Source organism: Leucoraja erinacea, chromosome 3 (assembly GCF_028641065.1).
Source record: "Leucoraja erinacea ecotype New England chromosome 3, Leri_hhj_1, whole genome shotgun sequence".
NCBI lineage: Eukaryota > Metazoa > Chordata > Chondrichthyes > Rajiformes > Rajidae > Leucoraja > Leucoraja erinaceus.
The window spans coordinates 101,591,866-101,619,628 of NC_073379.1; the positions used below are offsets into that span (position 1 = coordinate 101,591,866).

Consider the following 27,763-nt stretch of genomic DNA (forward strand, 5'->3'; position numbering starts at 1 on the left):
GCCTCTAGCATGTCCAATCCCTTAATAATCTTATATGTTTCAATAAGATACCCTCTCATCCTTCTAAATTCCAGTATATACAAGCCCAGTCGCTCCATTCTCTCAACATATGACAGTCCCACTATCCTGGGAATTAACCTTGTAAACCTACGCTGCACTCCCTCAATAGCAAGAATGTTCTTCCTCAAATTTGGAGACCAAATCTGCTCACAATACTCCAGGTGTTGTCTCACTAGGACCCTGTACAACTGCAGAAGGATCTCTTTGCTCCTATACTCAACTCCTCTTGTTATAAAGGCCAGCATGCCATTCGCTTTCTTCACTTCTGCTGTACCTGCATGCTTACTTTCATAGTTACATTTCTCAAATTTTAATTACTGTCAATTGTTCAACCAATTCAATTGTTCAAACCAATTCCTGGATTTAAAAGCTTTTTTTGTTGCTTTGGTAAACAATCATTTAAAAAAGGAACTGCAATTGGACACTAAATTTGGCAGAACTAAAGAAATATTTTTATTTTTAGTTATCCGGAATGATGCAGAACAATGTCAAAAAACTTCCATTGGTGCCCAATTAAAATCTTCATCTTTACAGAGCCGTATAGATTTATCCACCCATTTTGATATTCGTCCTGGTTCAATTTTAATCACCATCAACACCTGAAATGCTTGTTCTAACTTGCTTCCTCCCCTTTCCCCAACTGGACACCCTTCAGATAATAACCTGCCTTCCTGTTTTTGCCACCAAAGTGGATAACCTCACATTTGTCTACATTAAACTGCATCTGCCATGCATCTGCCCACTCACCCAACTTGTCCAAATCACCCTGCATCCTCATAGCATCCTCCTCACAATTCACACTGTCATCCAGCTTTGTGTCATCTGCAAATTTGCTAATTAAACTTTGAATCCCTTCATCTAAATCATTGATGTATATTGTAAATAGCTGCGTTCCCAGCAGCGAGCCTTGCGGTACCCCACTAGTCACTGCCTGCCATTCTGAAAGAGAGCCGTTAATCCTTTCTCTTTGTTTCCTGTCTGCCAACCAATTTTCTATCCATGTGCATTTCCAGCATTTTACATTTGCGTTTTTAATCAATGAAGTGTCGATTTTGAGTGTATTTATTTTTATCAGGCAAGGTCATTTTGAAAGGCAGTGTGTGGTCTCATCAAAGCCAAAGCAGCACATATTCAAAAACTCCAATGGAAAATGAATGCAAATATTGTCAATATTTATTATCCTGCCTCCCAATGTAGAAGGTGTAGGAAAGAACTGCAGATGCTGGTTTAAATCGAAGGTTGACACAAAATGCTGGAGTAGCTCAGTAGGTCAGGCAGCATCTGGAGAGAAGAATGGGTGATGTTTTGGCTCGAGACTCTTCTTCAGTCAAATTCCCAATGTAGAATGTGAGTTTGTAATCAATACAGGAGATGAGGGGAAATGGTTCCACTAATTTTGTCATGAATTAGCCAGGTCTGCACAATAGAGCAGCGAAAGTAAAGCACCATCTGTGATGGGTATAAATTAAATTAACAGTATCTTTATCCGTGATTTGTAATAACTTTGATCACACTGGCCATGTCCTTTGATTTAATAATTTTGTACTGACTGTATTATATTTAGGTAATGAAAGGCTTTCCACATAGTAAAATTTTTTTTAATTAAATAAGAAATAGATTAGCACATCCATATGAAATTAATAAATGGAGCAGTTTAATATTTTGAAGTTATTTTTTTAATTTAAAATCAGGTTATTCATTGGCGAACATAAAATGGTTTACTATTTAGGTTTTACCCAATTTCAACTCCTTAGTAAAATATATTTTAAAATATTTTATAACGAAGCAAAGTAATAAGCAATAGTGTTATCTTACGACAAATTCTTTATGTTTGTCTTGAAACATTTAAATTTGTGATTATGCAAATTACCTTGCCCTAAATCATGAACATTACTTTCCATCTGAACACCTGGCAGTTTCAAAGCAGTTTGACCTTTGTGTCCAAATAGGGAAAATAAATTTACACCGTGCAAACCAAGATGTGTTAATGTGCGAACTCGCTTTGTGTAGAATTAATAGGAAATTACTTTTCCACATTCACAATTTTCTTTCTATTCCCCACTAATGAAACATGATGGCATAGCAACTTGTGCTGTTGTCTCCCAGTTGTAGTAAGTGGGTTCAATATTTACCTTGGGTGCTGTCTACGTGTAGGTTTAATGTTCTCTCTGTGACTGTGTGGGTTTCCTCTGAAGATGGATAAGTGCCCAGAGCTTGCTGGGCTCTATCCTATGTGAATGAGAGAGGCAGGAAAGGAAATTGCTCTGGGTTTGACAGAGATCTTTGTATCTTCTTTAGCGACAAGCAAGGTCCCAGGGGACTGGGGAATAGTCAATATTATTCCTCTTTTTAAGAAGGGCAAAAGACATAAACCAGAAAATTGGAGGCCAGTGTCCCTTACATCAGCGGTGAGAAAATTAGTGGAGAAGATTCTTCAGGATAAAATGTACGCAAATCTGGAAAAACATAGATTTAAGGATTGTTAGCATGGCTTTGTGTAGGGGAGGTCATGTTTACACAGTAGGCCTAAGGCCAGTGGTGTTCTGCATGGATCAGTGTGGGAATCTGTTTGTGATTATATATAATAAAATGTATCGGACAAAATTGTAGGTGTGCTAATTAGTAAGTTAGCAGATGACACAAACATTTTGTGGATTTGTGGGTGGTAATGCCCCTGTCCCATTTAGGAAACCTGAACGGAAACCTCTGGAGACTTTGCGCCCCACCCAAGGTTTCCGTGCGGTTCCCGGAGGTTGCAGGTGGTTGCCGGAGGTTGCAGGTAGTGGAAGCAGGTAGGGAGACTGACCAAAACCTCCGGGAACCTCCGGGAAGTGCACGGAAACTTTGGGTGGGGCGCAAAGTCTCCAGAGGTTTCCGTTCAGGTTTCCTAAGTGGGACAGGGGCATGAGGAAGGCTGTCAAAGGAATTAACGGGATGTAGACCTTCTGGAAATAGGGAGAGAGAAATGGCAGATGGTGTTTAAAAACCAGAAAATTGTTAGGTACTGCCCTTAACAAAGTCAAATCCAAGAGGAAAGTATGCAATAAATGGAAGGACTCATTACAGCATTGGAGTACAAAGAAATGTAAGGCCATAGATCACTGCAACTGGCAAGGTAAGTAGATGGAGTGGTAAAGAAGGTACAGCAAGCTTGCCTTCAGCGACCAGGGTATTGAGTAGAGACACTCCCTGCCTTATGCAATATGTGACGTAAACTCACATTGAACTAAACAACTCGTTAAGCCCACTGCTGAATTTCCGAGTTGTGCTACTACCGGTGAAGCCAAGTCTAGTGCGGATCAGCAGTCGCTGGAATGGAGCAGGTCAGCTCATCACTCCAATCCCATGTGCCAGTATTTTTTAGCTCCAGATTGCATCACCTGCAGTCTCTTGTGTCTCCAATAGCTTGGAGACTGTGCAGGGATTAGTGTTCAATAGTGCTTCTTTCATATTGAAGTAAAAAACATTGATGGAAGAGGAGGCATTGGGAATGGAATATGATTACATAGAAACATAGAAACATAGAAATTAGGTGCAGGAGTAGGCCATTCGGCCCTTCGAGCCTGCACCGCCATTCAATATGATCATGGCTGATCATCCAACTCAGTAGCCCGTACCTGCCTTCTCTCCATACCCCCTGATCCCCTTAGCCACAAGGGCCACATCTAACTCCCTCTTAAATATAGCCAATGAACTGGCCTCAACCACCCTCTGTGGCAGAGAGTTCCAGAGATTCACCACTCTCTGTGTGAAAAATGTTTTCCTCATCTCGGTTTTAAAGGATTTACCCCTTATCCTTAAGCTGTGACCTTTTGTCCTGGACTTCCCTAACATCGGGAACAATCTTCCTACATCTAGCCTGTCCAACCCCTTAAGAATTTTGTAGGTTTCTATAAGATCCCCTCTCAATCTCCTAAATTCTAGAGAGTGTAAACCAAGTCTATCCAGTCTTTCTTCATAAGACAGTCCTGACATCCCCAGGAATCAGTCTGGTGAACCGTCTCTGCACTCCCTCTATGGCAATAATGTCCTTCCTCAGATTTGGAGACCAAAACTGTACGCAATACTCCAGGTGTGGTCTCACCAAGACCCTGTACAACTGCAGTAGAACCTCCCTGCTCCTATACTCAAATCCTTTTGCAATGAAAGCTAACATACCATTTGCTTTCTTTACTGCCTGCTGCACCTGCATGCCTACCTTCAATGACTGGTGTACCATGACACCCAGGTCTCGCTGCATCTCCCCCTTTCCCAATCGGCCACCATTAGATAATAGTCTACTTTCCCGTTTTTGCCACCAAAATGGATAACCTCACATTTATTTCCCATTTCAGTGGGTATCGGGTGTATCGGGAGGGGGAAAAGGGGAAGGGGAAGAAGACATGACAGGCAGTAGTGGGGTCTTGTCCAAGTAGATGCACTTTGACAGGTGCGTCTTTGGGGAGGTGTGTGAGAAGGAGAGAGGCGGTGGAGAGCGACTGGCGGCCGACTCGCCATGGCTGAGGAACACAAGGTGGAAGATGTTGGGGGAGAAAAGGAAGGGGTGGGGTGGAGGGGGGAATGATGGAGTACACAAAGTGGCATTCTACAGGGAAAAGTGGTAGTGTCAGCTGGAGCCACAGCACAGCAAGAGGAGAGGGAGCCCTACGGTGACTGAGCAGGTCCTGTCGACGGCAGTGGCTATCAAGTGGTTGCACGGTACCTCACTTGCCACCCTGATGAAAGCGCTGTCAGCCAATGTGTGCTGCTGGGCCGTCGCTTGCCACACACCAAGCTTCTTTGCATTTTTTTCAAACAGTGGCCTCTAATATGAATATTACCTTACCCCGATTTAAAAATTGATCTAGAAATGTGCCATCATCAGTACACTAGAAATGTGTCTATCAGCAATATCATCAAAGACACCACCCACCCAGCACACAAACTGTTCACCCTCCTACCTTCCGGTAAGCGCTACCGCAGCATGCGGAGCAAAACCACCAGATTCAAAAACAGCTTTTTTCCTCAGGCCATCAGACTACTCAACACACTTAAGAAAATTCCATGAACAGTACCCAAACAAAGACAACAAACTGTGAAAATAACTTTGGCTCAATGTCTCCAGTACGAAATTTGCACTTTTTCTATATTGCACCTTTCATTGTTGCAGCCTTTTTAAAATACCTCAAAGTCTTTGCTACATTTTGGCATACTGTGAATATTTTAATATTTTAAATAATGTATGTCTATTGTCTATTTTTATTGGTATGTTGTCTGTCTGTGTTTTTAATATTACTTGCACATTTGGAGTATGGGGAAACGTAATTTCGATCCTCTGTGTAACTACTGTTGCATAATTGAATTGACAATAAAGTTTACTTTGAACTTTGAACTTAGAAAGCTAAATGCTATAAATAAAGCGTTACTATAATGTGCCTTGAATTGTCCGTGATAAATTTACACTTGTACAGTAATACTCTGGGCGATTCCAAATTACGTAAAATCGGACTTGCATAAAGGTTTACAGAACGTAACCCTTACATTAGTCGAGGGGTGTCTGTATAAAAGTTGAACGGTTGCAGTGCAACTTTGGTTTGGCCTCATCTGGAGTATTGCCATGCAGTTCGGTGGCCTTGTTACAGAAAAGTTGTGGAGGCTTTAGGGAGGGTGTAGGAGAGGTTCACCAGGATGTTGCCTGGATTATTATCTAAGGAGAGGTTGGACAAACATGGATTGTTTTCTCTGAAGTGTCAGAGACTGAGAGGTGACCTGATAGAATGATATAAAAATATCAGAGGCATGGATAGGGTTATTAGTCATAGTCTGTTTCTCAGGGTGTAAACATCAAATGCTTTAAGGTAAGAGGGGGAAAAGTTTAAAGAAAGCCTAGTATAAGCTGACACGCAGGGCAAGTGGTGGAAGCATATTAAATGCCAACAAAACATGCAGAGGATGAAGGGATCTGGACCGTTTGTAGGCAGATGGTGTTTCAATTGGAATGATGTTCAGCAGATACATGGTGGGTTGAAGGGCTTGAACCTGTGCTGCATTGTACAATGTTATATGGATGCTCCAGTCTCATAGAGTTATACAGCGTGGAAGTAGGCCATTTGGCACTCCATGTGCTCTCTGATCATGAGCACTCCTTCATTTGAATTCCATGTTCCAGCACTTGGCCCATAGCCTTATATACCTAGGCAATTTAAGTGTTCATATTAAATGCTCTCAATGACTCTGCTTCCAATAATCTCTCAGGCAATATATTCCAAGTACTCACTACTCTCTGGGTACACAAGTTCCCCTCAGATCCCTTATGAATCTCTTACCCCCACACTCCGAGTCCATATCCTATAGTTTTAGGTACATTTGAAATGGGGAATAATTCCCTGCAGTATTTCTAATCTATAACCCCAGGCATCTACAGTCTCTTGTGTCTCCTCTCTTAACCTATGCTTCAGAGAAAATATTCATCCCTCCCCAGTCTCTCCTTATGACTCACAGCCATGATCATATTGAATGGCGGTGCAGGCTCGAAGGGCCGAAGGGCCTACTCCTGCACCTATTTTCTATGTTTCTATGTTTCTATGCTCCACTACAGGCAATTCTTCCCTTGTTTCCCACTTAAACTCTCGCTTAACCTGATTTAGATGTAATCCAGGTAAAGGATTTCACCAGCTTCAAGCAGAATGTTGTGGAGACTGCCATTAGAATTGTAACTTTGCATTCAGCCACACCCCAAGATAGTTGTTAGTGCCATTGGACACTGTAAATTATCACTTGGGTAGGGTAAAATAACTGAAGGGCAGTTGATAGACAGGTGAAAGGGTTTAAGTAGCAGGACCCAGGGAAGGGAGAAGGGTTAAGGGTATAAATGGGATCCGGCATGGACCCAAAGTGCTGAATGAAGTCCTCGCATGTCGGCGAACAACCAGCAGGATTACATTTGGTGCAAATATTTGAACCAGATATATTAGGTTTAAATCAACGATATCGGCAAGTTCTGGTATTACCCGCTTTCTGATGCGTGCTTGTTTGAACAGTAGGAGGCTCGAGGGATGAACTGGCTTTCCTTCGCGCCGAGAGGCGACTTGGATTTATTGTATCCACCGCCATATCCAGGTGATTTGCTTTAGAATGAGGTGTTTCCTAACCCAAGCATTTTGCTCTCCCCTTGTCATTCGCTTCCGATTCTTCGGCAGGCCAGGAGCTTTGACTTACACACGGCGGCTGGTGTAATGAATGTCGCCCCGGGGGCAAGAATAAAGCTGGTGAAGCGATTATTATTCGCAAACTGTTTAATGAAACCGAGCAGACCGCCTCTGCAACTGGACCACCAAATACAGTTCCCGGCCGGACAGGGAGCGGGTGGACAACTTTTCTGCACACAGGCCCGTTGAGCTGTGCAGCCCATCTCCAAGATTGGAGCAGTGTGCAGCAGAATGGATGAGGTTGCCGAGCCCGACACTGACTCCAAGCCGGGATCCCACTCCATCCACACTCGTCTCCGAAAGCACTTCCAAAAGACCAGACCCTCCCTTGGCTCCAAAATCGCGCCCGACCAGAAGGGCGACCCCCAGAAAGGGACAGCGGGGAAAGCGAGTTGGAAAAACAAGAGGCAGGTGCTGGACCGCGTCTTCTCGTCCTCGCAACCCAACCTGTGCTGCTCCGGGCCGGGTGTCACCGCGGCGGCGTCCAGGGAGCTGAGGGATTCCCCGAGTGGACTGAAGCTACTCTCCGAGTCTAAACAGGTGACGCCGGTGAGGCAGAGAGCTCTTTTTGCCAGCGTCTGGTCGGCTGTGACACACCAAAAGCGTCCGGCCCTGGGCACAAACAAATGCCCGAAGCTGCCCCCGCCCGCTCAACACCAGGAGACGTGCACTCAGTCTCAAGCTGCTGATACTGTGAGTATAACGGTAGCAAGTGACAGCTCAGGGTTGTTTGATTTTGTTTTTGTTTTGGCGCAGTGTTACTGTTACCACATGTACTGTATCTGTAGCTTGTTTCTGTATTTGCTTCCTATCAGCGTGAGATTTCCCCACTGTGTTGGTTGCGGTGTAAATTTCCCCCACAATTGCAAACTGTGCCCCGACAACCCACCCATTGCCTCATTGACAAAAAGTTTAGGGTTTTTCCAAAGGTGGAGACCTCCGTCTGGCATCAGGGGCTGCAAATTGTGTGGCTGTAATCGGGATTTGGCCCCTTGGGCCTTTAATACTGACCGTGTGGATGGCTGCGTCCTGTTTGCTACAGTAAAACCATTGAGAGCCGTGAGCAGTGATGTAGTCTAGGAGGCAGCTGATTGCTGCTACAGTCCGCATTAAACTGGCAGCGATGGTCGTCACCCTCAGTAAGCGTTTACATTTATCCCGGGCGCGGATTTCTAACCAAAAAGAAGGAATTTGCAGCTCCTGATGCCAGACGGAGGTCTCTACCTTGCAAAAAACCCTAAACTTTCTGTCAAAGGCAATGGATGGGCGCAGTTTGCAATTGGGTTGGGGTGGGTGGGTGGGGGGGGGGGGGGGGGGGGGCGGGTTACGCCGCAGACAACACAGTTGGGGAATCTCAGGCTGATAGTAAGCAAATGGTAGAAACTTTGGGATCTGTAGAATATTTTCTCATTCTAATTAAAATCGGTGTTTGCATTAGTCAAAAGCTGTTCCCCACCAGAACGTGACATTCCCCACTCTCGCATATACAGCGTTGGCATAGTGCGCGGTCGGTCCGCGATAGAGGAGAGACTAGAAGCAGAAGAACCGCAGTACTTGAGCTCTGTCCGGCCCGATAATTTCACCGGAGCAACATCGATCTCAGGAACGTCGCAGAGTAACTCGTGAATGGAATGAAAACAAGCGTGTCCCCCCTCCCACCCCTCCCGGGCGTGTGTGTGTGTGTTAACTCCCTGTGTGCCTGCCTGCCACAATATCAAAGCAGGACAGGCAACTCAGTCTGAAGAAGGGTTTCGACCCATCCCTTCTCTCCCGAGATGCTGCCTGTCCCCCTGAGTTACTCCAGCATCTTGTATCTTCGATTTAAACCAGCATCTGCAGTTCTTCCCTACACACCATCAACGCAGTCAGTAGGGACGTGCATCAAATGTAATTCCCCATCCTCGAACCTTATGCAGCATTTGATGTCGAGACCATGTAATGCTCATGAGGCAGCCCATCTGTCCAGCTGGTGGGCGCTAGTCAGGCTCGAAGGAGCCGCGCTTTCAATAGTCAGAGCTGTAACTTCACATTTCAAGTGGCCCCGGTTCAAACCGAACCTCCATGGAGTTGGTAAGTTTTTTTTTCTTGTAACCATGTGGGTTTCCGCCGGGTGCTCCGATTTCCATCCAAGTTCCCAAAGACCCGCAGGTTAATAGAGGCCAATGTAAATTGTCCTTTCTATGCAAGTGAACGTTAGAAATTGAAACGGGGGGAATTGATGGGTATGTGGTGAGAATAAAACGAATAGTGTAAAGGGCTGCTTTATGGTCAACGCAGACTGGGTGGGTGGAAAGACCTGTCTACATGCCGTTTGACTATGTGAGTTCAATGTAAATATCGGAGCCTGCTCTGCTATTCAATAAAACCAAGGGCAGCTTCCTGCACTTAAACTGGCATCGTAATATTCGGAAATCAATCAGTTGTATTTTGTGCAAACTCTGCATGTATTCTACAAATGCCTCAAGCCATTGCCTCGCCAACCTTTCAATGTAATTTCCCAACTAATCACATCCAACGCTTCAACCATTGTTAAATTGATGCTGTTGTTTAGATTCAAGGTCAGAGACGTAAGATTATGGTGGAAGGATGTTATTCTGGTGGGAAGTTTTTGACCTGCCGAGTTCTGCAGGTATCTGTGCGAGAACCAGCATCTGCAGTTGCTGAAAGCTATCTCTATTTGTGCTAGGACCTCTTCCATTCGTGATTATATATAAATGGCTTGTCGATGGGTTAGTTAGTAAGTTTGCAGGTGACACCAAAGTTGGTGGAGTTGCGAGCATTAATATAAACGTGAGTGCGAGGTGTTGCAATTTGGAACGTCATGGCAAAACCCTTGAAGGCATTGATGTGCAGAACCATCTTGGAGTCCAAGTCCTTGGTTCCTTGAAAGTGGCAAAACAAGTTGATAGAGTGGTAAGAAGACATATGATATGCTTGTCTTCATCGGTTAGGGTATTGATTAAAAGAGTCAGTAAATCGCGTCAGGATATCTGTTGTGGGATTTTGGTTAGGCTGCATTTGGAGTATTGTGTGCAGTCTGGTAACCCCCATTGCAGGAAGGATGCAGAGGCTTTGGAAAGGATGCAGAGGAGGTTTACCAGAATGATGCCTGGATTAGAGGGTGTTAGCTGGAAGAAGAAGTTGGACAAAGTTGGATTGTTTTCTCCGTCGAGGCTGATGGAAGACGTGATAGAAAGATATACAATTATGGTCTATACCATATAGACACACTGAACTGTTCTGTATTTATGCTTACTAGATTCTGTTGTGCTGCAGCAAGCAAGAATTTCATTGTCCTATCTGGGACACATGACAATAAACCCTCTTTACTTGACTTGACTTGACTTCATTCACTCAAAAACTTTAGAAAAAATATTAAAAAATGTTAAATAGTTTGCCTATGGAATGGATTGCTGTCCATCATATGCCAAAGCAACCTATTCCACTAATTCACCATTCTATTCACTGGAATAATGGCCCTGGTGTTTCTTGGGTACATTTTCAGAAAGTGGAGGGTGCCTATTCCTATTAATTGGTGCCTTTCATTGTTGTTGTGTTTCTGAAACGGATTCCCAAACTAGAATATAAATTGAGTAGCAGGATTTCTGGGAAAGATATCAGTAAAAGATAGGATATGCTTTCTTGTTGTTGCAGGTAAGCATTCTTGAGTAGATGTTGGTTGGCAGAATTAATGGTGAATATGAAACATCGACATTTGCAGAGGTGTTTCTCTTCCAGACAGAATTTGTAAAATTTATGATGGACAATAAGTCGTCATATCGTTTAGCATGGACATGGCTCCTTTGGCCCAACTAGTTCATGCCGACCAAATGCCCATCTAAGCTAGGCCCATTTGCCTGTGTTTGACCCATATTCCTTAAACTTCCTTATCCATAGTGGCAAAGGAATTAAAAATCATAATCATACTTTATTACCCAAGTATGTTTTGCAACAAATGAGGAATTTGATTTGCCATACAGTTACACCAATAAAAAGCAACAAGACACGCAAAATACATTTAAACATAAACATCCACCACAGTGACTCCTCCACATTCCTCACTGTGATGTAAGGTGAAAATTTTTTTAAATATCTTCGCTTCTTTGTTCTCCCACGGTCGGGGGGCATCGAGCCTTCCGTTGACGGGACGATCTTGACTCTCGTAGCCAGCGGTCGGGCCCTTCGCATCGGGGTGATCAAGCTCCCGCATCGGTGAGATCTCAGCTCCCCCCGTGCCAGGCGATCGGACCCCGGGTCGGGGCTAGTCTAACCTCTTGCGACTTTGGAGCTCCTTGATGGTGAAATACGCAGGCTGTGAATGGAGCGACGATCCCAGGCATGAAATCGCAAGCTCAAAGTCAGTCCCGAGCCATGCCTCCAGCTCCATGCCTCCACCACCTTCACTCGAATGAGCTTCCAGTGAAGGTGGTGGAGGCAGGTTCGTTTTTATCATTTAAAAATAAATTGGATAGTTATATGGACGAGAAAGGAATGGAGGGTTATGGTCTGAGCGCAGGTAGACGGGACTAGGGGAGAATACGTGTTCGGCATGGACTAGAAGGGTCGAGATGGCCTGTTTCCGTGCTGTAATTGTTATATGGTTATATGGTTATGTTAGGTCGCAGAGCGACCGGAGATATGATCCGGAAAACAATCGCATCTCCGGCAAGGTAAGAGATTGAAAAAAAGTTTCCCCCGCCACCTTCCCCCACCCCCCACATAAAACAAACCAAAGAACATTAACTTAAACTTTTTAAAACACACTAAAAATAACAAAAAAGACGCAAAGCCAGACAGACTGTTGGCGAGGCTGCCATCGCTGACCGCGCCACATGATAAACAAATCAATATTCATGAATGAAAGTACAGCAAAGCTTCTGGAAATACTAGAGAACCTGGAGTTAAGTGCAAATAATAAAGTTAGAGGAATCAATGTCAGTAAATGTTTGAAAGCACATATCACCATGCTCAAGAACAGTCTGATATACCCATCCTGGGAAATACGTTCTGATTGATTACCCTAACTGTGCCTCTTATAATTTTATACGCTTCTATTTTCTCTTCCTGCACCCTCCAGCATTCCAGAGAAAACTATTCAAGTCTGTCCAAACTCTCCTTTTGGCTAATACCGCATAATCCAGCCATCATTCCAGTAAACCACATTCTTCATATAATGAGGCGACCAGAACTGCATGAAATACTCCAAATGCTGCCAAACTGATTGCATGGACAATAACATGGCAGATGGAGTACAATGTAGAAATACTTGAGGTTACCCAATTCCATAGACAAACAAAAATGCTGATTTTCTTTTACATGACAAGAAACTGGGAAATGTTACTGTTCAAAGGGAACTATATCCTGGTTCTGAAAGCTAACACACAGGTGCAGTACAACATTAGGAAGGCAAATGATTTGCTGGCCTTCATGCAAGGATATTTGACTATAAGAAACCACATTACAATTACATTGGGCCTTGGTGAGACCATGCCTTTAGTATCGTGTACAATGTTGGTCTACCTATGAAAGACAGGATGCACTGACTAGAAATGGTGTACAGTATAGAATAATCAAACAGACTTTGGTTTGGTAGGTCAGTCGTGTGGGGGGAGACTAAGTAGGCTAATCTCTTTGGGGTTTAGGAGAATGAAAGGTGACATTATTGAAACACACAAATTCTAAGAGCATCTAGCAAAATCCTATTGAGCGGGGGGAGGGGAGGGGAGGGGAGTGGGATGCCCCCATGTCTAAGGAATCTAGAACCAGGGAACACAATCTGAAAATGTGGATGACCATTAAGGGCTGAAATGAGAATAACATTTTTAATACAGAGAAAGGTGAAAGTTTAATATTCTCTACTCTGCAAGGCTGTGGGTGTCCAATAGATTTCTGTATATTAAAGGAATTGGGAGATGTGTACATAGGGCAGGAAAATGTTTGTGGAAAATGATCTGCCGTGAATTTTTTAGACCAGACTGAGTGGTCAAATAGTCTACTCTTCCTCGCTTCCTGTTTCTTATGTTTTAAAGCTGCCTTAAAAAAAAATAAAGTTCTACAAAATTACTTACTTGATGGGTTATGTTTGCCTTGGCCATTGAGTTTACTGAATGAAGAGAAATCCATCCAACAGGTATTTTAAATAAAAACATTAAAACAAAAAATAAAAACATCATAGGAGGAGGAGTAAACGGGTCCTTTTCATAATGGCAGGCAGTGACTAGTGGGGTACCGCAAGGCTCAGTGCTGGGATCCCAGCTATATACAATATATATTAATGATTTGGACAAGGGAATTGAATGCAACATCTCCAAGTTTGCGGTTGACACAAAGCTGGGGGGCAGTGTTAGCTGTGAGGCGGATGCTAGGAGGCTGCAAGGTGACTTGGATGGGCTGGGTGAGTGGGCAAATGCATGGCAGATGCAGTATAATGTGGGTACATGTGAGGTTATCCACTTTGGTGGCAAAAACAGGAAAGTAGATTAATATCTAAATGGTGGCTGATTAGGAAAAGGGGAGATGCAACGAGACCTAGGTGTCATGGTACACCAGTCATTGAAAGTAGGCATGCAGGTGCAGCAGGCAGCGAAGAAAGCCAATGGGATGTTAGCATTCATAGCAAAAGGATTTGAGTATAGGAGCAGAGAGGTTCTACTGCAGTTGTACAGGGTCTTGGTGAGACCACACCTGGAGTATTGCGTACAGTTTTGGTCTCCAAATCTGAGGAAAGACATTCTTGCCATAGAGGGAGTACAGAGAAGGTTCACCAGACTGATTCCTGGGATGTCAGGACTTTCATATGAAGAAAGACTGGATAGACTCGGCTTGTACACGCTAGAATTTAGGAGATTGAGGGGGGATCTTATAGAAACTTACAAAATTCTTAAGGGGTTGGACAGGCTAGATGCAGGAAGATTGTTCCCGATGTTTGGGAAGTCCAGGACAAGGGGTCACAGTTTGAGGATAGAGGGGAAATCCTTTAGGACCGAGATGAGAAGAACATTTTTCACACAGAGAGTGGTGAATCTCTGGAACTCTCTGCCACAGAAGGTAGTTGAGGCCAGTTCATTGGCTGTATTTAAGAGGGAGTTAGATGTGGCCCTTGTGGTTAAAGGGATCAGGGGGTATGGAGAGAAGGCAGGTACGGGATACTGAGTTGGATGATCAGCCATGATCATATTGAATGGCGGTGCAGGCTCGAAGGGCCGAATGGCCTACTCCTGCACCTAATTTCTACAAGCCGAGTCTATCCAGTCTTTATTCATATGAAAGTCCTGACATCCCAGGAATCAGTCTGGTGAACCGTCTCTGTACTCCCTCTATGGCAAGAATGTCTTTCCTCAGATTAGGAGACCAAAACTGTACGCAATACTCCAGTACGCAATACTCACCAAGACCCTGTACAACTGCGTACTGAAGTACAAGAACTAAATCTTACTTACTCTAAGGCAGTACACAAGAGTCACCACATTTCCAGAGAAGTGTCGTACACTGCCAGTTCAAATTTGTTAAAAAAGTTAAGTCATAATTTGGCCATAAGGTCCTGTTGTCCTGCAGGCAGCACAGGAGTTGGAGCTGCACAGTTAGCCTGGCTGGATGTCCTCAACCATTCTCTACTGCTCCTGACTGTATCCGATCCACATGCTGGGCCTCTTGGAGTGTTACCCGATCCACTCGAGCCCCAGGGTACTGCAGGGCCTCCAGAGGCCCACTCATGGACACATTGACCCGCAAACGTCACAATAGACAATAGACAATAGGTGCAGGAGTAGGCCATTCGGCCCTTCGAGCCAGCACCGCCATTCAACGAATTCAATAAATAACTAATAAATAAATAAATAAATGTGATCATGGCTGATCATCCCCAATCAGTACCCCGTTCCAGCTTTCTCCCCATATCTCCTGACTCCGCTATCTTTAAGAGCCCTATCTAGCTCTCTCTTGAAAGTATCCAGAGAACCAGCCTCCACCGCCCTCTGAGGCAGAGAATTCCACAGGCTCACAAATCTCTGTGAGAAAAAGTGTTTCCTCGTTTCCTGAGGCAGAGAATTCCACAGACTCTCAAATCTCTGTGAGAAAAAGTGTTTCCTCGTCTCCGTACTAAATGGCTTACCCCTTATTCTTAAACTTTGGCCCCCGGTTCTGGACTTCCCCCAACATCGGGAACATGTTTCCTGCCTCTAGCATGTCCAAACCCTTAATAATCTGATATGTTTCAAAAAGTTCTCCTCTCATCCTTCTAAACTCCAGAGTATACAAGCCCAGCTGCTCCATTCTTCTCAGCATATGACAGTCCCGCTATCCCGGGAATTAACCTTGTAAACCAACGCTGCACTCCTTCAATAGCAAGAATGTCCTTCCTCAAATTAGGTGACCAAAACAGCACACAATACTCCAGGTGTGGTCTCACTAGGGGTTTGGGGAAATTGAACAATATCAAAAATATTGCTTCCTTCAAATTATAGAAGGTTCAAATAATTACTCATGTGTAAGCTGCTACTAGACAATCTGCATCACAATTAAAAACATGTCTGCTGGCATTTGAGGTGCATTTTCCTGGATGCTTCCCTAGAACATATCTGGAGATTCAGAGGTATTACAGAAACAATAGCCCTACCATAATTCATAGAAATATAGAAACATAGAAAATAGGTGCAGGAGTAAGCCATTCAGCCCTTCGAGCCTGCACCGCCATTCAATATGATCATGGCTGATCATCCAACTCAGTATCCTGTACCTGCCTTCTCTCCATACCCCCTGATCCCTTTAGCCACAAGGGCCACATCTAACTCCCTCTTAAATATAGCCAATGAACTGGCCTCAACTACCTTCTGTGGCAGAGAATTACAGAGATTCACCACTCTCTGCGTGAAAATGTTTTCCTCATCTCGGTTCTAAAAGATTTCCCCTTTATCCTTAAACTGTGACCCCTTGTCCTGGACTTCCCCAACATTGGGAACAATCTTCCTGCATCTAGCCTGTCCAACCCCTTAAGAATTTTGTAAGTTTCTATAAGATCCCCCCTCAATCTTCTAAATTCTAGCGAGTAGAAGCCAAGTCTATCCAGTCTTTCTTCATATGAAAGTCCTGACATCCCAGGAATCAGTCGGGTGAACCTTCTCTGCACTCCCTCTATGGCAAGAATGTCTTTCTTCAGATTAGGAGACCAAAATTGTACGCAATACTCCAGGTGTGGTCTCACCAAGACCCTGTACAACTGCAGTAGAACCTCCCTGCTCCTATACTCAAATCCTTTTGCAATGAATGCTAACATACCATTCGCTTTCTTCACTGCCTGCTGCACCTGCATGCCTACTTTCAATGACTGGTGTACCATGACACCCAGGTCTTGTTGCATCTCCCCTTTTCCTAATCGGCCACCATTCAGATAATAGTCGACTTTCCTGTTTTTGCCACCAAAGTGGATAATCTCACATTTATCCACATTACACTGCATCTGCCATGCATTTGCCCACTCACCCAGCCTATCCAAGTCACCTTGCAGCCTCCTAACATCCTCCTCACAGCTAACACTGCCCCCCAGCTTCGTGTCATCCGCAAACTTGGAGATGTTGCATTCAATTCCCTCGTCCAAATCATTAATATATATTGTAAGTAGCATTAATATATATTGTAAAATTCATTTTGGAGAACAAAGTAGGGCAATTGATTGAAGCATCAGTAATAGAACATTTGGGATCAGTGATTACAATTATATTAGTTTTAAAACAGTTACGAAAAAAATAGGACAAGGTTAAGTCCTAAGTAGGACTTTGCAGAGTTTGGGTGATATTGTTTGCAGGTTAAAAAACACCTGGCAGGGGAGGCTTTTAAAGGTGAGATTGACGAGTTTGGGGACAGTATGCAAGGTCAGTAATGCAACTAAGACATGTTTAGCTCATATGTTTCAAAAGGTTACATTTGTAGAATTTATACTGTACTTCTACTACTTTATACTAGTTCTATATATAGTACTTCTAATGGATTTATTCAAATTCAGTAGAAGTCTCCAGGCATTTCCAGGCATTTCTTAGGATGCGATCACTCCTTTTTTGACCACAAGTTTCATTTCCAGGTAATTTTGCACACCCATCAGCTGTCTTCCCACCATATTTCGGCAGAAATATTCAAATTAATATTCATGTGCAAACAACACATTTACATTTAAGTCTGCTTGAACTAGCTACTAACCATTTCATTCTAAGTATGTGTATATTGTTAAATATGAGGTTTGGGGATTATTTGCAGAAATCTAACTTTGGAATATTTTGCATGCCACCTGAGCTTGCAAACACCTCGTGCCATGCATTAACTTGCATCAACTAAATTGCTACAAGGACATTTTGCTTCACACTCGTGGATGGGTGTTTCTGTAAATAGGCAAATAACTATAGCAACAAAGGTATGGAAACCTAAGGGCATGTGGTGTTGGGATACCAGGAAAACAGATGAAATATGAACTGAGTGCAGAGATCCTACTTCCATTTTGCACGTGCATTAACCAGATACATTTCACTTCTACCATCACCGGAGAGACTGCAAGTGTTGGTCATTGCTTCATTGCAAGGCCATAGCTAATGTATCTGCTTTATTTAAGATGTCCGACATATTGGCATCCACAGACTAGTCCATGTCTACCATAGTTGATTGTAATGTGTGTGTCGCCAAATGAACACTCGCCCTGAATGATGATGCAAGTATCTGAACTGGTGATGTTTGACGGTATACCTGAAATTGTTAACAATCTGCAAATCGCACATTTTATTTAACATAAGAGCTAATCGCATCTAATTTGCATTATACTTCATCTGCACAGGAACTATTTGCTCCTCCAACCAAGTTGTTGCAATGTATGGAAAAACATTCTTGCCATAGAGGGAGTACAGAGAAGGTTCACCAGACTGATTCCAGGGATGGCAGGACTTTCATATGAAGAAAGACTGGATAGACTCGGCTTGTACTCGCTAGAATTTAGAAGATTGAGGGGGGATCTTATAGAAACTTACAAAATTCTTAAGGGGTTGGACAGGCTAGATGCAGGAAGATTATTCCCGATGTTGGGGAAGTCCAGAACAAGGGGTCACAGTTTAAGGATAAGAGGGAAATATTTTAGCACAGAGGTGAGAAAATCATTTTTTACACAGAGAGTGGTGAATCTGTGTCATTCTCTGCCACAGAATTTGGTTGAGGCCAGTTCATTGGCTATATTTAAGAGGGAAGTAGATGTGGCCCTTGTGGCTAAAGGGATTAGGGGGTATGGAGAGAAGGCAGGTATGGGATATTGATTTGGATATTGAAAAGGAATTGGTGTCAAATGAAATCTGCATGCACAAAGGATATATAGAGATTTTTTAAAAACATGGATTAGTGCTAGGAGGGTAGGATTTTTGCCTATGTTGCATTTTATCAGTATGATTATAACCATGTTTCAGTAACTATAGATTGCAATGGCATGTGGATTGTCAATATTTTGTCAGGTAGCTGGGAAGTCTTCATCCCCTCAGCTCCAGCGCTCAATGGTGCCAACATTGCATCTGCAGTCTACAAGGGGACAAACAAAATTTAAAAATAAACAATGGCTTAAAGGGCTAAATTCAGGACTGCCCACTTTTGGCCATCTCAACAATGCGTTAGTTGTACCACAGACAAAGGAGTGGTTCAAGTATTCTACACAATTCTGAACCTATTCTCAAGGCATTCCTGAGGCATTAGTAGGTACTTCAAACGGGTATCCATTGCAGAAGTATCTTCCAATTAAAATACACCCAAGGCGAATTACATTTATTAATGAAATGAATACATTGAAACGTTGGCGGCGCGACTCACCAGTTGCAGCGGCCCCTACAGCCTGTCTGTCTTTTTTTATTTTTTGTCTAGTTAAATGTAGTGTTGGTGTTTTTTTTTAATACTAGTTTTAAATGTGTATATGTGGGGGGGGGAGGGGGAAACCGTTTAAAATCTCGTCCCTGTTCGGGAGACCCGACCTTTTCCCTGTCGGTCTCCGTTGTCGTTGGGGCCTAGCACCGTGGAGCGGCCTCCAACCTGAACGACCCGGGGGCTTGGGAGACTGCGGAGCTGCGGACTACTCACCATCGTGGGGCTGGCCGGCCTCGGAGCGTGGTGAGCGGTGGTGACTCGCTGCTGCGACTCGACTCCTGGGGCTCGGAGGCTCCAGCAACGCAGCCGCAGGTCCGGTGAAATGGGACATCGGGAGCTCGCGGGTCCGGGGGGAGAGAGAGACCGCTTCCCGGAGCTCCCACAACGCGACTTCTCCAGCCCGTGTCGCGGGGTTGGAACGACCCGGAGCGGGGACGTACATCGCCCGGTGCGGCTTCATGGCCGTGGGACATTCCAGCGCCTGCCGGGGGCTCCAACTTTGTGACATTTAGACCGGGAGCGGGGCCGTAAATCGCCCGGCATGGCCTAAAATGGCCGTGGGACTTATCATCGCCCACCTGGGGCTTGGATATCGGGAGAGACATGGAGAACAGGGGAGAGAAAAGACTTTGCCTTCCATCAGGGATGGATGTTTGTGTGAATTAAATTGTGTGTATGTCTAGGAAATTGTCTTTGTTTGTATGGCTGTGGAAACAGAATTTCGTTTGAGCCTCACTGGGGCTCAAATGACAATAAAATTGTATTGTATTGTAATGAAGGTTCAACTGTTGGGTATTAATAGTGGAGTAGCAAGATGGATTCAACAGTGGCTAAATGGGAGATACCAGATTGTAATGATGGATAACAGTTTGTCAGGTTGGCGGCCGGTGACTGGTGGGGTGCCTCAGGGATCTGTGTTGGGTCCACTGTTGTTTGTCATATACATCAATGATCTGGATGATGGTGTGGTAAATTGGATTAGTAAGAATGCAGATGATACTAAGATAGGTTGTGTTGTGGAAAATGAAGTAGATTTCAAAGTCTACAGAGAGATTTAGGCCATTTGGAAGAGTGGGCTGAAAGATGGCAGATGGAGTTTAATGCTGATAAGTGTGAGGTGCTACATCTTGGCAGGACAAATCAAAATAGGACGTACATGGTAAATGGTAGCGAATTGAAGAATGTAGGTGAACAGAGGGATCTAGGAATAACTGTGCATAGTTCCCTGAAGGTGGAATCTCATGTAGATAGGATGGTAAAGAAAGCTTTTGGTGTGCTGGCCTTTATAAATCAGAGCATTGAGTATAGAAGTTGGGATGTAATGTTAAAATTGTACAAGGCATTGGTGATGCCAATTCTGGAGTATGGTGTACAATTCTGGTCGCCAAATTATTGGAATGATGTCAACAAAATAGAGAGAGTACAGAGGAGATTTACTAGAATGTTGCCTGGGTTTCAGCAACTAAGTTACAGAGAAAGGTTGAACAAGTTAGGACTTTATTCTTTGGTGCGCAGAAGGTTAAGGGGGGACTTGATAGAGGTTTTTTAAATGATGAGAGGGATAGACAGAGTTGATGTGGATAAGCTTTTCCCATTGAGAGTAGGGAAGATTCAAACAAAAGGACATGACTTGAGAATTAAGGGACAGAAGTTTAGGGGCAACATGAGGGGGAACTTCTTTACTCAAAGAGTGGTGGCTGTGTGGAATGAGCTTCCAGTGGAAGTGGTGGAGGCAGGTTTGTTTTATCATTTAAAAATAAATTGGATAGATATATGGATGGGAAAGGAATGGAGGGTTATGGCCTGAGCGCAGGTAGATGGGACTAGGTGAGAGTAAGTGTTAGGCACGGAATAGAAGGGCCGAGATGGCCTGTTTCCGTGCTGTAATTGTTATATGGTTATATGGTTATTAATAAATACTTCAAATTGCAGAGACATGAAAGGTCTAATGACAGTAGCGGACGTTGGACAAAAGGCCCTGTATGAAGAACTGGGGGGGGGGGGGGGGACTCTTGTGTTCCACATCCTCAGGGTCGGCTGTGGGAGGCACCCCCTAGGGTACAAGGTTGAAGATGGCCATGCAAAAAAAGGACGATGGTTTGCGGGACAACCGAAATGGAGACGACGGCTGCAACTGGCCTTTGTGGCCAACTGCAGCTGGGATTATAAAGTGGTGCAAAAATGGCAACTCTTGTATATAGACTCAGTGAGATGTTCTGAACATCCTGTACTGACTGGGGGATTGTGCTTATGTATGGTGATAGTCCTGCTGGTCTTTATGCAAAATACAGCATCCCTCCACCCCTCCACAATATCTATATTGCTTCAGTTCTGATCTCTGATTCATTCCTAAATTTAAATGCTCTATCACTGACAGCTATGCTTTCAACTACCGTGGCCCTGAACTCTAAGATTCTCTCTCTAAATGTTTCTGTCCTTTCAATGGTGGCAGACTGATGCTGCTGGTACAGCTGTTGTGTCTCAGTGTCAGAGATCAGGGTTCAATCTTGACCTCGGGTGCCACCTGTGTGGAGGTTTGCATATTCTCCCAGTGATTGCATGGACTTGATGGGCAGAAGGGCCTAATTCTGCTCCTATGACTTATGTGCTCATGTACCAAATGTAGAAAATTGGCATTTCTGACACCATATTTGCTATGTTGTAGTTTAAGAAACATTTACGTTACAAAATTGATGCTTTGAAAAGGTTCAGAAGAGAATAACAAGAATAATTGAGGTAGTTAGGACTCTTTACTATATGGAGATTTTCACAAGAGCTACATTTATTTTAATTGAAGAAAAGCAATTTAATGGAATGTATGATATAAGCCTTCAATATAGAGTTGCAAATTATGATAAATTCAATAGGCTGCTTTTATTTAAGAGCACTGAACCAGTTAATACAAATTTAAAATGATCAAATCTCAAGGAAGGTTTTGTCTTGAAAATAGAGGATATTTTAGCAGTCTCTCAGCAACAAAACTTTATGACTAAATCCTTCAGATCCTTCAATTCAATTCAATAGGAGCTTAATACAATTTTTCTAGAAATTAGTTTAGCGATTTTTCATCGGACTGCCGACGACTGTCAAGTTGCTGGCCGTGGCCTGAAAAACCAGGACTGGAACGGTGACTGTCAGAGTGGAACACACACACACACAACACACATGACAAAGGCGGGGGCCAGGGCAAGCGGGGGGAGCGCTGTCTGAAATTCACACGGTGCAAAGCCAAGGTGATACAGACACACACCGCGATGATCAGGAAGGTTGGCGCTGAAATTAAGATGGCTAGCACAGTGTACAGTAAGTCCTTTAAAAGAGGAAGAGGGGAGAAGGAGTGGAGACACTTTTAAGAAGCCAGACTACTTTTTAATAAGCCAGAGATACACAGCTGTGAAGTTTGGCGGACATTTAACATTACCGGTCGGTTATCCTTGGTTCTGAAAACTCGTGCTTATGTTTTTTCCCCCCAATGAGCCAATGAAAATGACCAGTCAGCAAAGCCGCTAACTAAAACTACCTATGACTAGCTTGGCTACCTACAACTGCATGACGACCCCACTCCAACTGCACCCACGACTACAGGATTATCGATTCTGTCCATGGAGACCAATTTTGGGTCGCAGAAACATTTTCAACATGTTGAAAAATTTGCGGGGACCATACTGAGGCCGCGACTAGTTCCCAGAATGCGGGAACTTCTCGCGACCATGAGGGAGACTCGCCACAGACCACCAGCGAACATGTGATGACCATGTGGCAACGCAGAGTCTCCTGTGGGATAGGCTCATGTATGAATAGAGGTAATCAAATACTCTCCAGTGTGCAGTTATTACCTGCTGCCAATTAGACTGATGAACTGGAGCCCAGAAAGGAATAAAAACATGAATGTGGATGAATATTGTGGAATTTCACTGAAGTGTCTCTGAAGATGAATTACGAATGTAGAAATTTTCCCTGGGGATTAAATGAGGGGAATATAGTTGTTGGAAGAGTAAATTGTGTATGATCTATAAAATGAAACTGGAATATGCTATCGAATGGTGCCCACTGTTATTTTGCCATATGTATTCATTTAGTTCTCAATTTGTAACTGATAAATGTTTGCTTATTTATGGTACAAATTGTGCTGTTCAGTATATAAGGACGTTTTTCTGATGTTGCTCCCTTCCAGAAAATGCAGAATAGGCAAATCATGATATTGTTTTTTATGCAACAATGGTATCGTGCTTAACAGTAGATTAACAAAACATCTTCCATCATTTGTTTAACATACAATGAGGATTAAGCATTCAGCAATAACAGGCCAACTCGCTCTCCACTACTCATGGCTCTGCTGTTTAAAATGATCACCAAGTTCTTGCAGATTATTTGCTGAGTGCTCTCTATTAAATGTTCTGTCAGTATGGATTAACCACTGTTTGAGATGTTGAGACTTCCTGCGCTGAGAAAAAGAAATAGATTGTGAGTTGGCAGTTTGTCCATGCAAAGGCTTCTTGAGTACGGTTGATTGGAGATATTTTCTTTAGCGACCACTTCTTCTGGGATGTGTGATGATAAGAAGAATGGGCAGAATATATGTAAAACCAGAAGAATGGACAGGATGAGTGGAAAATGATTCTTAACATGAAGACTAAGCGGGCAACATGCACATGATAACTGTTGTTCTGCAAAGAAGGATTGATTCTTGCTGATAATTAGAGGGAGAACATGTGGAGAGGGAGGTGGTTGAGGAAGGGAAAAGGAGGAGGCAGGGGAAAAAGAGAGCAGGGTTAGATGGACCCTATGTGGTTAGACCTGAATGGACCAGCACATTAAGCCTTGGTGTCAATAAACAAGACCTCTTTAATAATCCTTCCCATCTTATATCTTCTCTTGACTTGTTTTTTTTATGGAATATCAGAGGTTAAGGGTAGACTTTCATAGAAATATATAAAATTGATGAGAGTTAGAGATAGGATAGACAGTCAGAACCTTTTTCCCAGGGTGGAAATATCCAATACCAGATGGCATAGCTGCAAGGCAAAAGAGAGAATGGTAGGGGCCTGGAACGCATTGCCCATGGGTTGTGGTGGAGGTAGATACAACAGAGGCTTTTGGATAGGCACATGGAAGTGTAAGGAATAGAAGGGTATGGACCATGTAAAGGCAGATGAGATTACATAGAAACATAGAAACATAGAAATTAGGTGCAGGAGTAGGCCATTCGTCCCTTCGAGCCTGCACCGCCATTTAATATGATCATGGCTGATCATCCAACTCAGTATCCCGTACCTGCCTTCTCTCCATACCCCCTGATTAGTTTAACTAGGCATCATTTTCGGCACAAACATTCCTGTTGTGTACTGTTCTATTGCTTTGTTCTTTGCTACCTCCTGACTATTTTGACCACAATGTCAAAATAAAAGTGACCAGATCCAGGTTCGTACATCAAAACAATTATCACAAGGACATGCTGAATCTTTGGGAGCAGGTGAAGACCACTTTCAGGTCTGCCTTGCCTTTCATAGAAACATAGAAACATAGAAAATAGATGCAGGAGGAGACCATTTGGCCCATCGAGCCAGCACCGCCATCCATTGTGATCACGGCTGATCATCCACAGTCAGTAACCTGTGCCTGCCTTCTCCCCATACCCCATGATTCCGCTGGCCTAAGATCTATATCTAGCTCTCTCTTAAATTGATCCAGTGAATTGGCCTCCACTGCCTTCTGTGGCCGAGAATTCCACAAATTCACAACTCTCTGGGTGAAAACGTTTTTTTCTTATCTCAGTCTTCAATGTCCTCCCCTTTATTCGTAGACTGTGGCCCCCTGGTTTTGGATTCCCTCAACATTTGAACCATTTTTCCTGCATTCCAGCTTGTCCAGCCCTTTTATAATGTTGTACGTTTCTATAAGATCCCCTCTCATCCTAAATTCCAGTGAATGCAAGCCCAGTCTTTCCAATCTTTCCGCATAATTTCAATATGAGCATGGATGATTTACCCCAGATATGTTTCCTTTGCTGTGCCAATTCCCCATTATCATCCTTTCCCCAATCTTTCAAAAATGTATGTACTATCTCTTTAAATACCCTCAATTATCTAGACTCCACGCACGAGAATTTCAGAGATTCAAGAATCAAGTCAAGAGTGGTTTATTGTTTTTATGTTCCAGATAGAGCAATGAAATTCTTACTTGCAGCAGCACAACAGAATAGATAAACATAGTACACTGTAAATAATATAATAAACAAAAAATGTTCAGTCTGTAAACATGTACACACATATAAATACATACATACACATAAAATGTAAACAAACAATAATAGTGCAAATAGACAAGACCGATGCCCCTAAGTCTATGTAGTTCAGAGCTTATTGTAGGTTGTAGTGTTTAATAGTAAGATTAAACGAGAACTTACCAGTTCGAAGTTTGATCGTTATTTTATGAGGAGTAACGTTGAGGGATTACGTGAAGAACCCGCCAGGACGCATGTGTGTCATTCTTCAAAGCAGCGGTGTGAAATCACAGATAACAGTAATGACTGAACATAGTAAGATTAGAGAAGAGGATACCAGTTGAACTTTATGATCAAGGGTGGGAGCGGAGGACACGTAATCCCTCAACGTTACTCCTCATAAAATAACGATCAAACTTCGAACTGGTAAGTTCTCGTTTAATCTTACTATTTTACTTCGGAGTCACGTGAGTGACTACGTGAAGATTTCAAAGCTCTGTGATTTCATGATGTGGAAACAAGTCCATGCATCACATCTGCCTTAATTGACTAAGGGAGGAATTGTGTTAACATGTTTAAACATGAATCCGACATTGAAATCGGATTGTTTGGTGGCTGATACAGCTAGTTTGGCTAATTCCAAAGTTTAGCCCACAATCAATATGTCATCTAGATAGGCCATGATCATATGTTTTTGTTTCTGAAGAAACGCTAGGACTGGTTTCAAAATATTTGTAAACAGCCTGGGGGCTGATGTTAATCCATTTGGTAGAGCTCTATATTGTCAGAGCTGCCCCATCCAGTTGAATTTTAAATAACGTCTGTGATCAGTCCGTATAGGCACTGAATAGTAAGCATCTTTTAGGTCGGTGCTAGCCATGAAGTAGCCTGTGAAAATCAATTGTTTGACAGTAACAAAGGTTTCCATTTTGAAATGAATATACTGCACAAATGTATTCAATTTGGTCAAATCTATGATGATGCGACAACCACCATCTTTTTTGTTTTTGGTAAAGATATTAGACACAAATTCCAGAGAATCGTGTTGGGTTTTTTCAATAACCCCCTTAGCGTGGAGTCTCACCAGTTCAGCATGTGCTTCCAATTTTTCTTTTCGTGAAAGTACGAACGTTCGATTCGGTACATGCTGAACTGGTGGCTATTTTTGTGCACAAATTCAATGGTATATCCCTGGATACTGTTTAGGATATAAGTGTCTGTTGTTAATTTACTCCATGCCTCCCAAAAGAAGTGTAATCTCCCACCGATATGTGTATTATCCACACTTCCTATAATTTGTAAGGGACCAGCCCCACCTACCTCCATGGTTACCAGTGGAAAGTTTACTTCTTCCTGTGTAGTCTTCGAGGAGGTTGAGGCGCCGTGGTCTGTGTTTGGGTTTGGGGTTTGCGCATTTTCCACGAAGGCCGGTCTGGGCCATGGCCTAAAAAAGACCGCTGACCTGTATGTCCGGCCTTTGAGCTTTCACCAGCTTCTGATTGTCTTGCTCTGCTGGTGGGTGCGTAAGGGTGCTGTCTTTGAGTGTAGGAGGTCCTTCCAGTTGTCGCCTTTATGAGCCCCAGGGTTTTTGCCTCCTCATCGAGCTCCTTCTTTCTCTTCCTGCACCCCCTGCACACTTGTTGTTTGTTCAGCAAACCCCTCTTCAGGGTCAGCCCAGAATTGACCCCCAGTACTCCCCTCTGTCAAGGGAGACACACTGTGCAGCCCTATGTAAGGTGCTGCTGTGGGTGTTTTGTATAACCCATGGTGAATAGATTCCATCTCCCGGAGTCTGTCACGTTGGAGCATCTGCTCCATAAGCCGCTCCATTTGGCCCCAGCAACGCTGGTCCCCGTGGCATTTCTTGGAGTCCGACTTGTCAGAGTCAACGGCTCTGTTCCGTATAGCTTTCCCACCCGGCCGTGGTGTAGTTCTGGCCGGCGCGGGTGCCAAGTCGGGCACAGCTGATCCCACTCACGGTGATGCTGGTGCCGTCAGCCGCTGCTAGCTGCCCGCAACCCCGCGGTCCTCCCCAGCCAGCTTAGATGCAGCCCTTGTGGACTCTTGTCCATAGGTTCCCCCTGTAAAAAACAGCACGGGAAACAAAAAACGACCGCAGAGTAATTCACTTACCTGTCGGTCTCGGTTTCAAACTTACCGCTGCGGGGGAACACTCCAACCCGCCTGTCATTTCGCAATGCGTGAAGCGATATGACACGCATGCGTCCTGGCGGGTTCTTCACGTAGTCACTCACGTGACTCCGAAGTAAAATAGCCTGATGGCTGCAGGGAAGAAGCTGTTACTGAACCTGGACATTAGTTTTCAGGCTCTTGTATCTTCTTCAAAAGGTCTCAATGCACCTTATAATTAAATGACTACCCCTCTGTTTTGTGTCACCTCATTTGAGACAGACCCACG

General features: G+C 43.7%; 1 protein-coding gene across 3 annotated transcripts in view; it reads left to right on the forward strand.

Moving 5' to 3' along the window:
• The first annotated feature begins 7,234 nt into the window (after nt 1-7,234).
• The window catches only part of LOC129695891 (multiple C2 and transmembrane domain-containing protein 1-like), a 426,884-nt gene continuing 406,355 nt past the window's right edge, over nt 7,235-27,763 (forward strand). For 2 of the 3 annotated variants that reach the window (XM_055633326.1, XM_055633327.1), the window contains exon 1: nt 7,238-7,940. In XM_055633326.1, coding sequence (XP_055489301.1) covers nt 7,479-7,940 — 462 coding nt within the window. In that variant the 5' untranslated portion in view covers nt 7,238-7,478. Of the gene's footprint in view, nt 7,941-27,763 lie in introns of all 3 variants that reach the window. The other variant, XM_055633328.1, reaches the window with a different exon arrangement.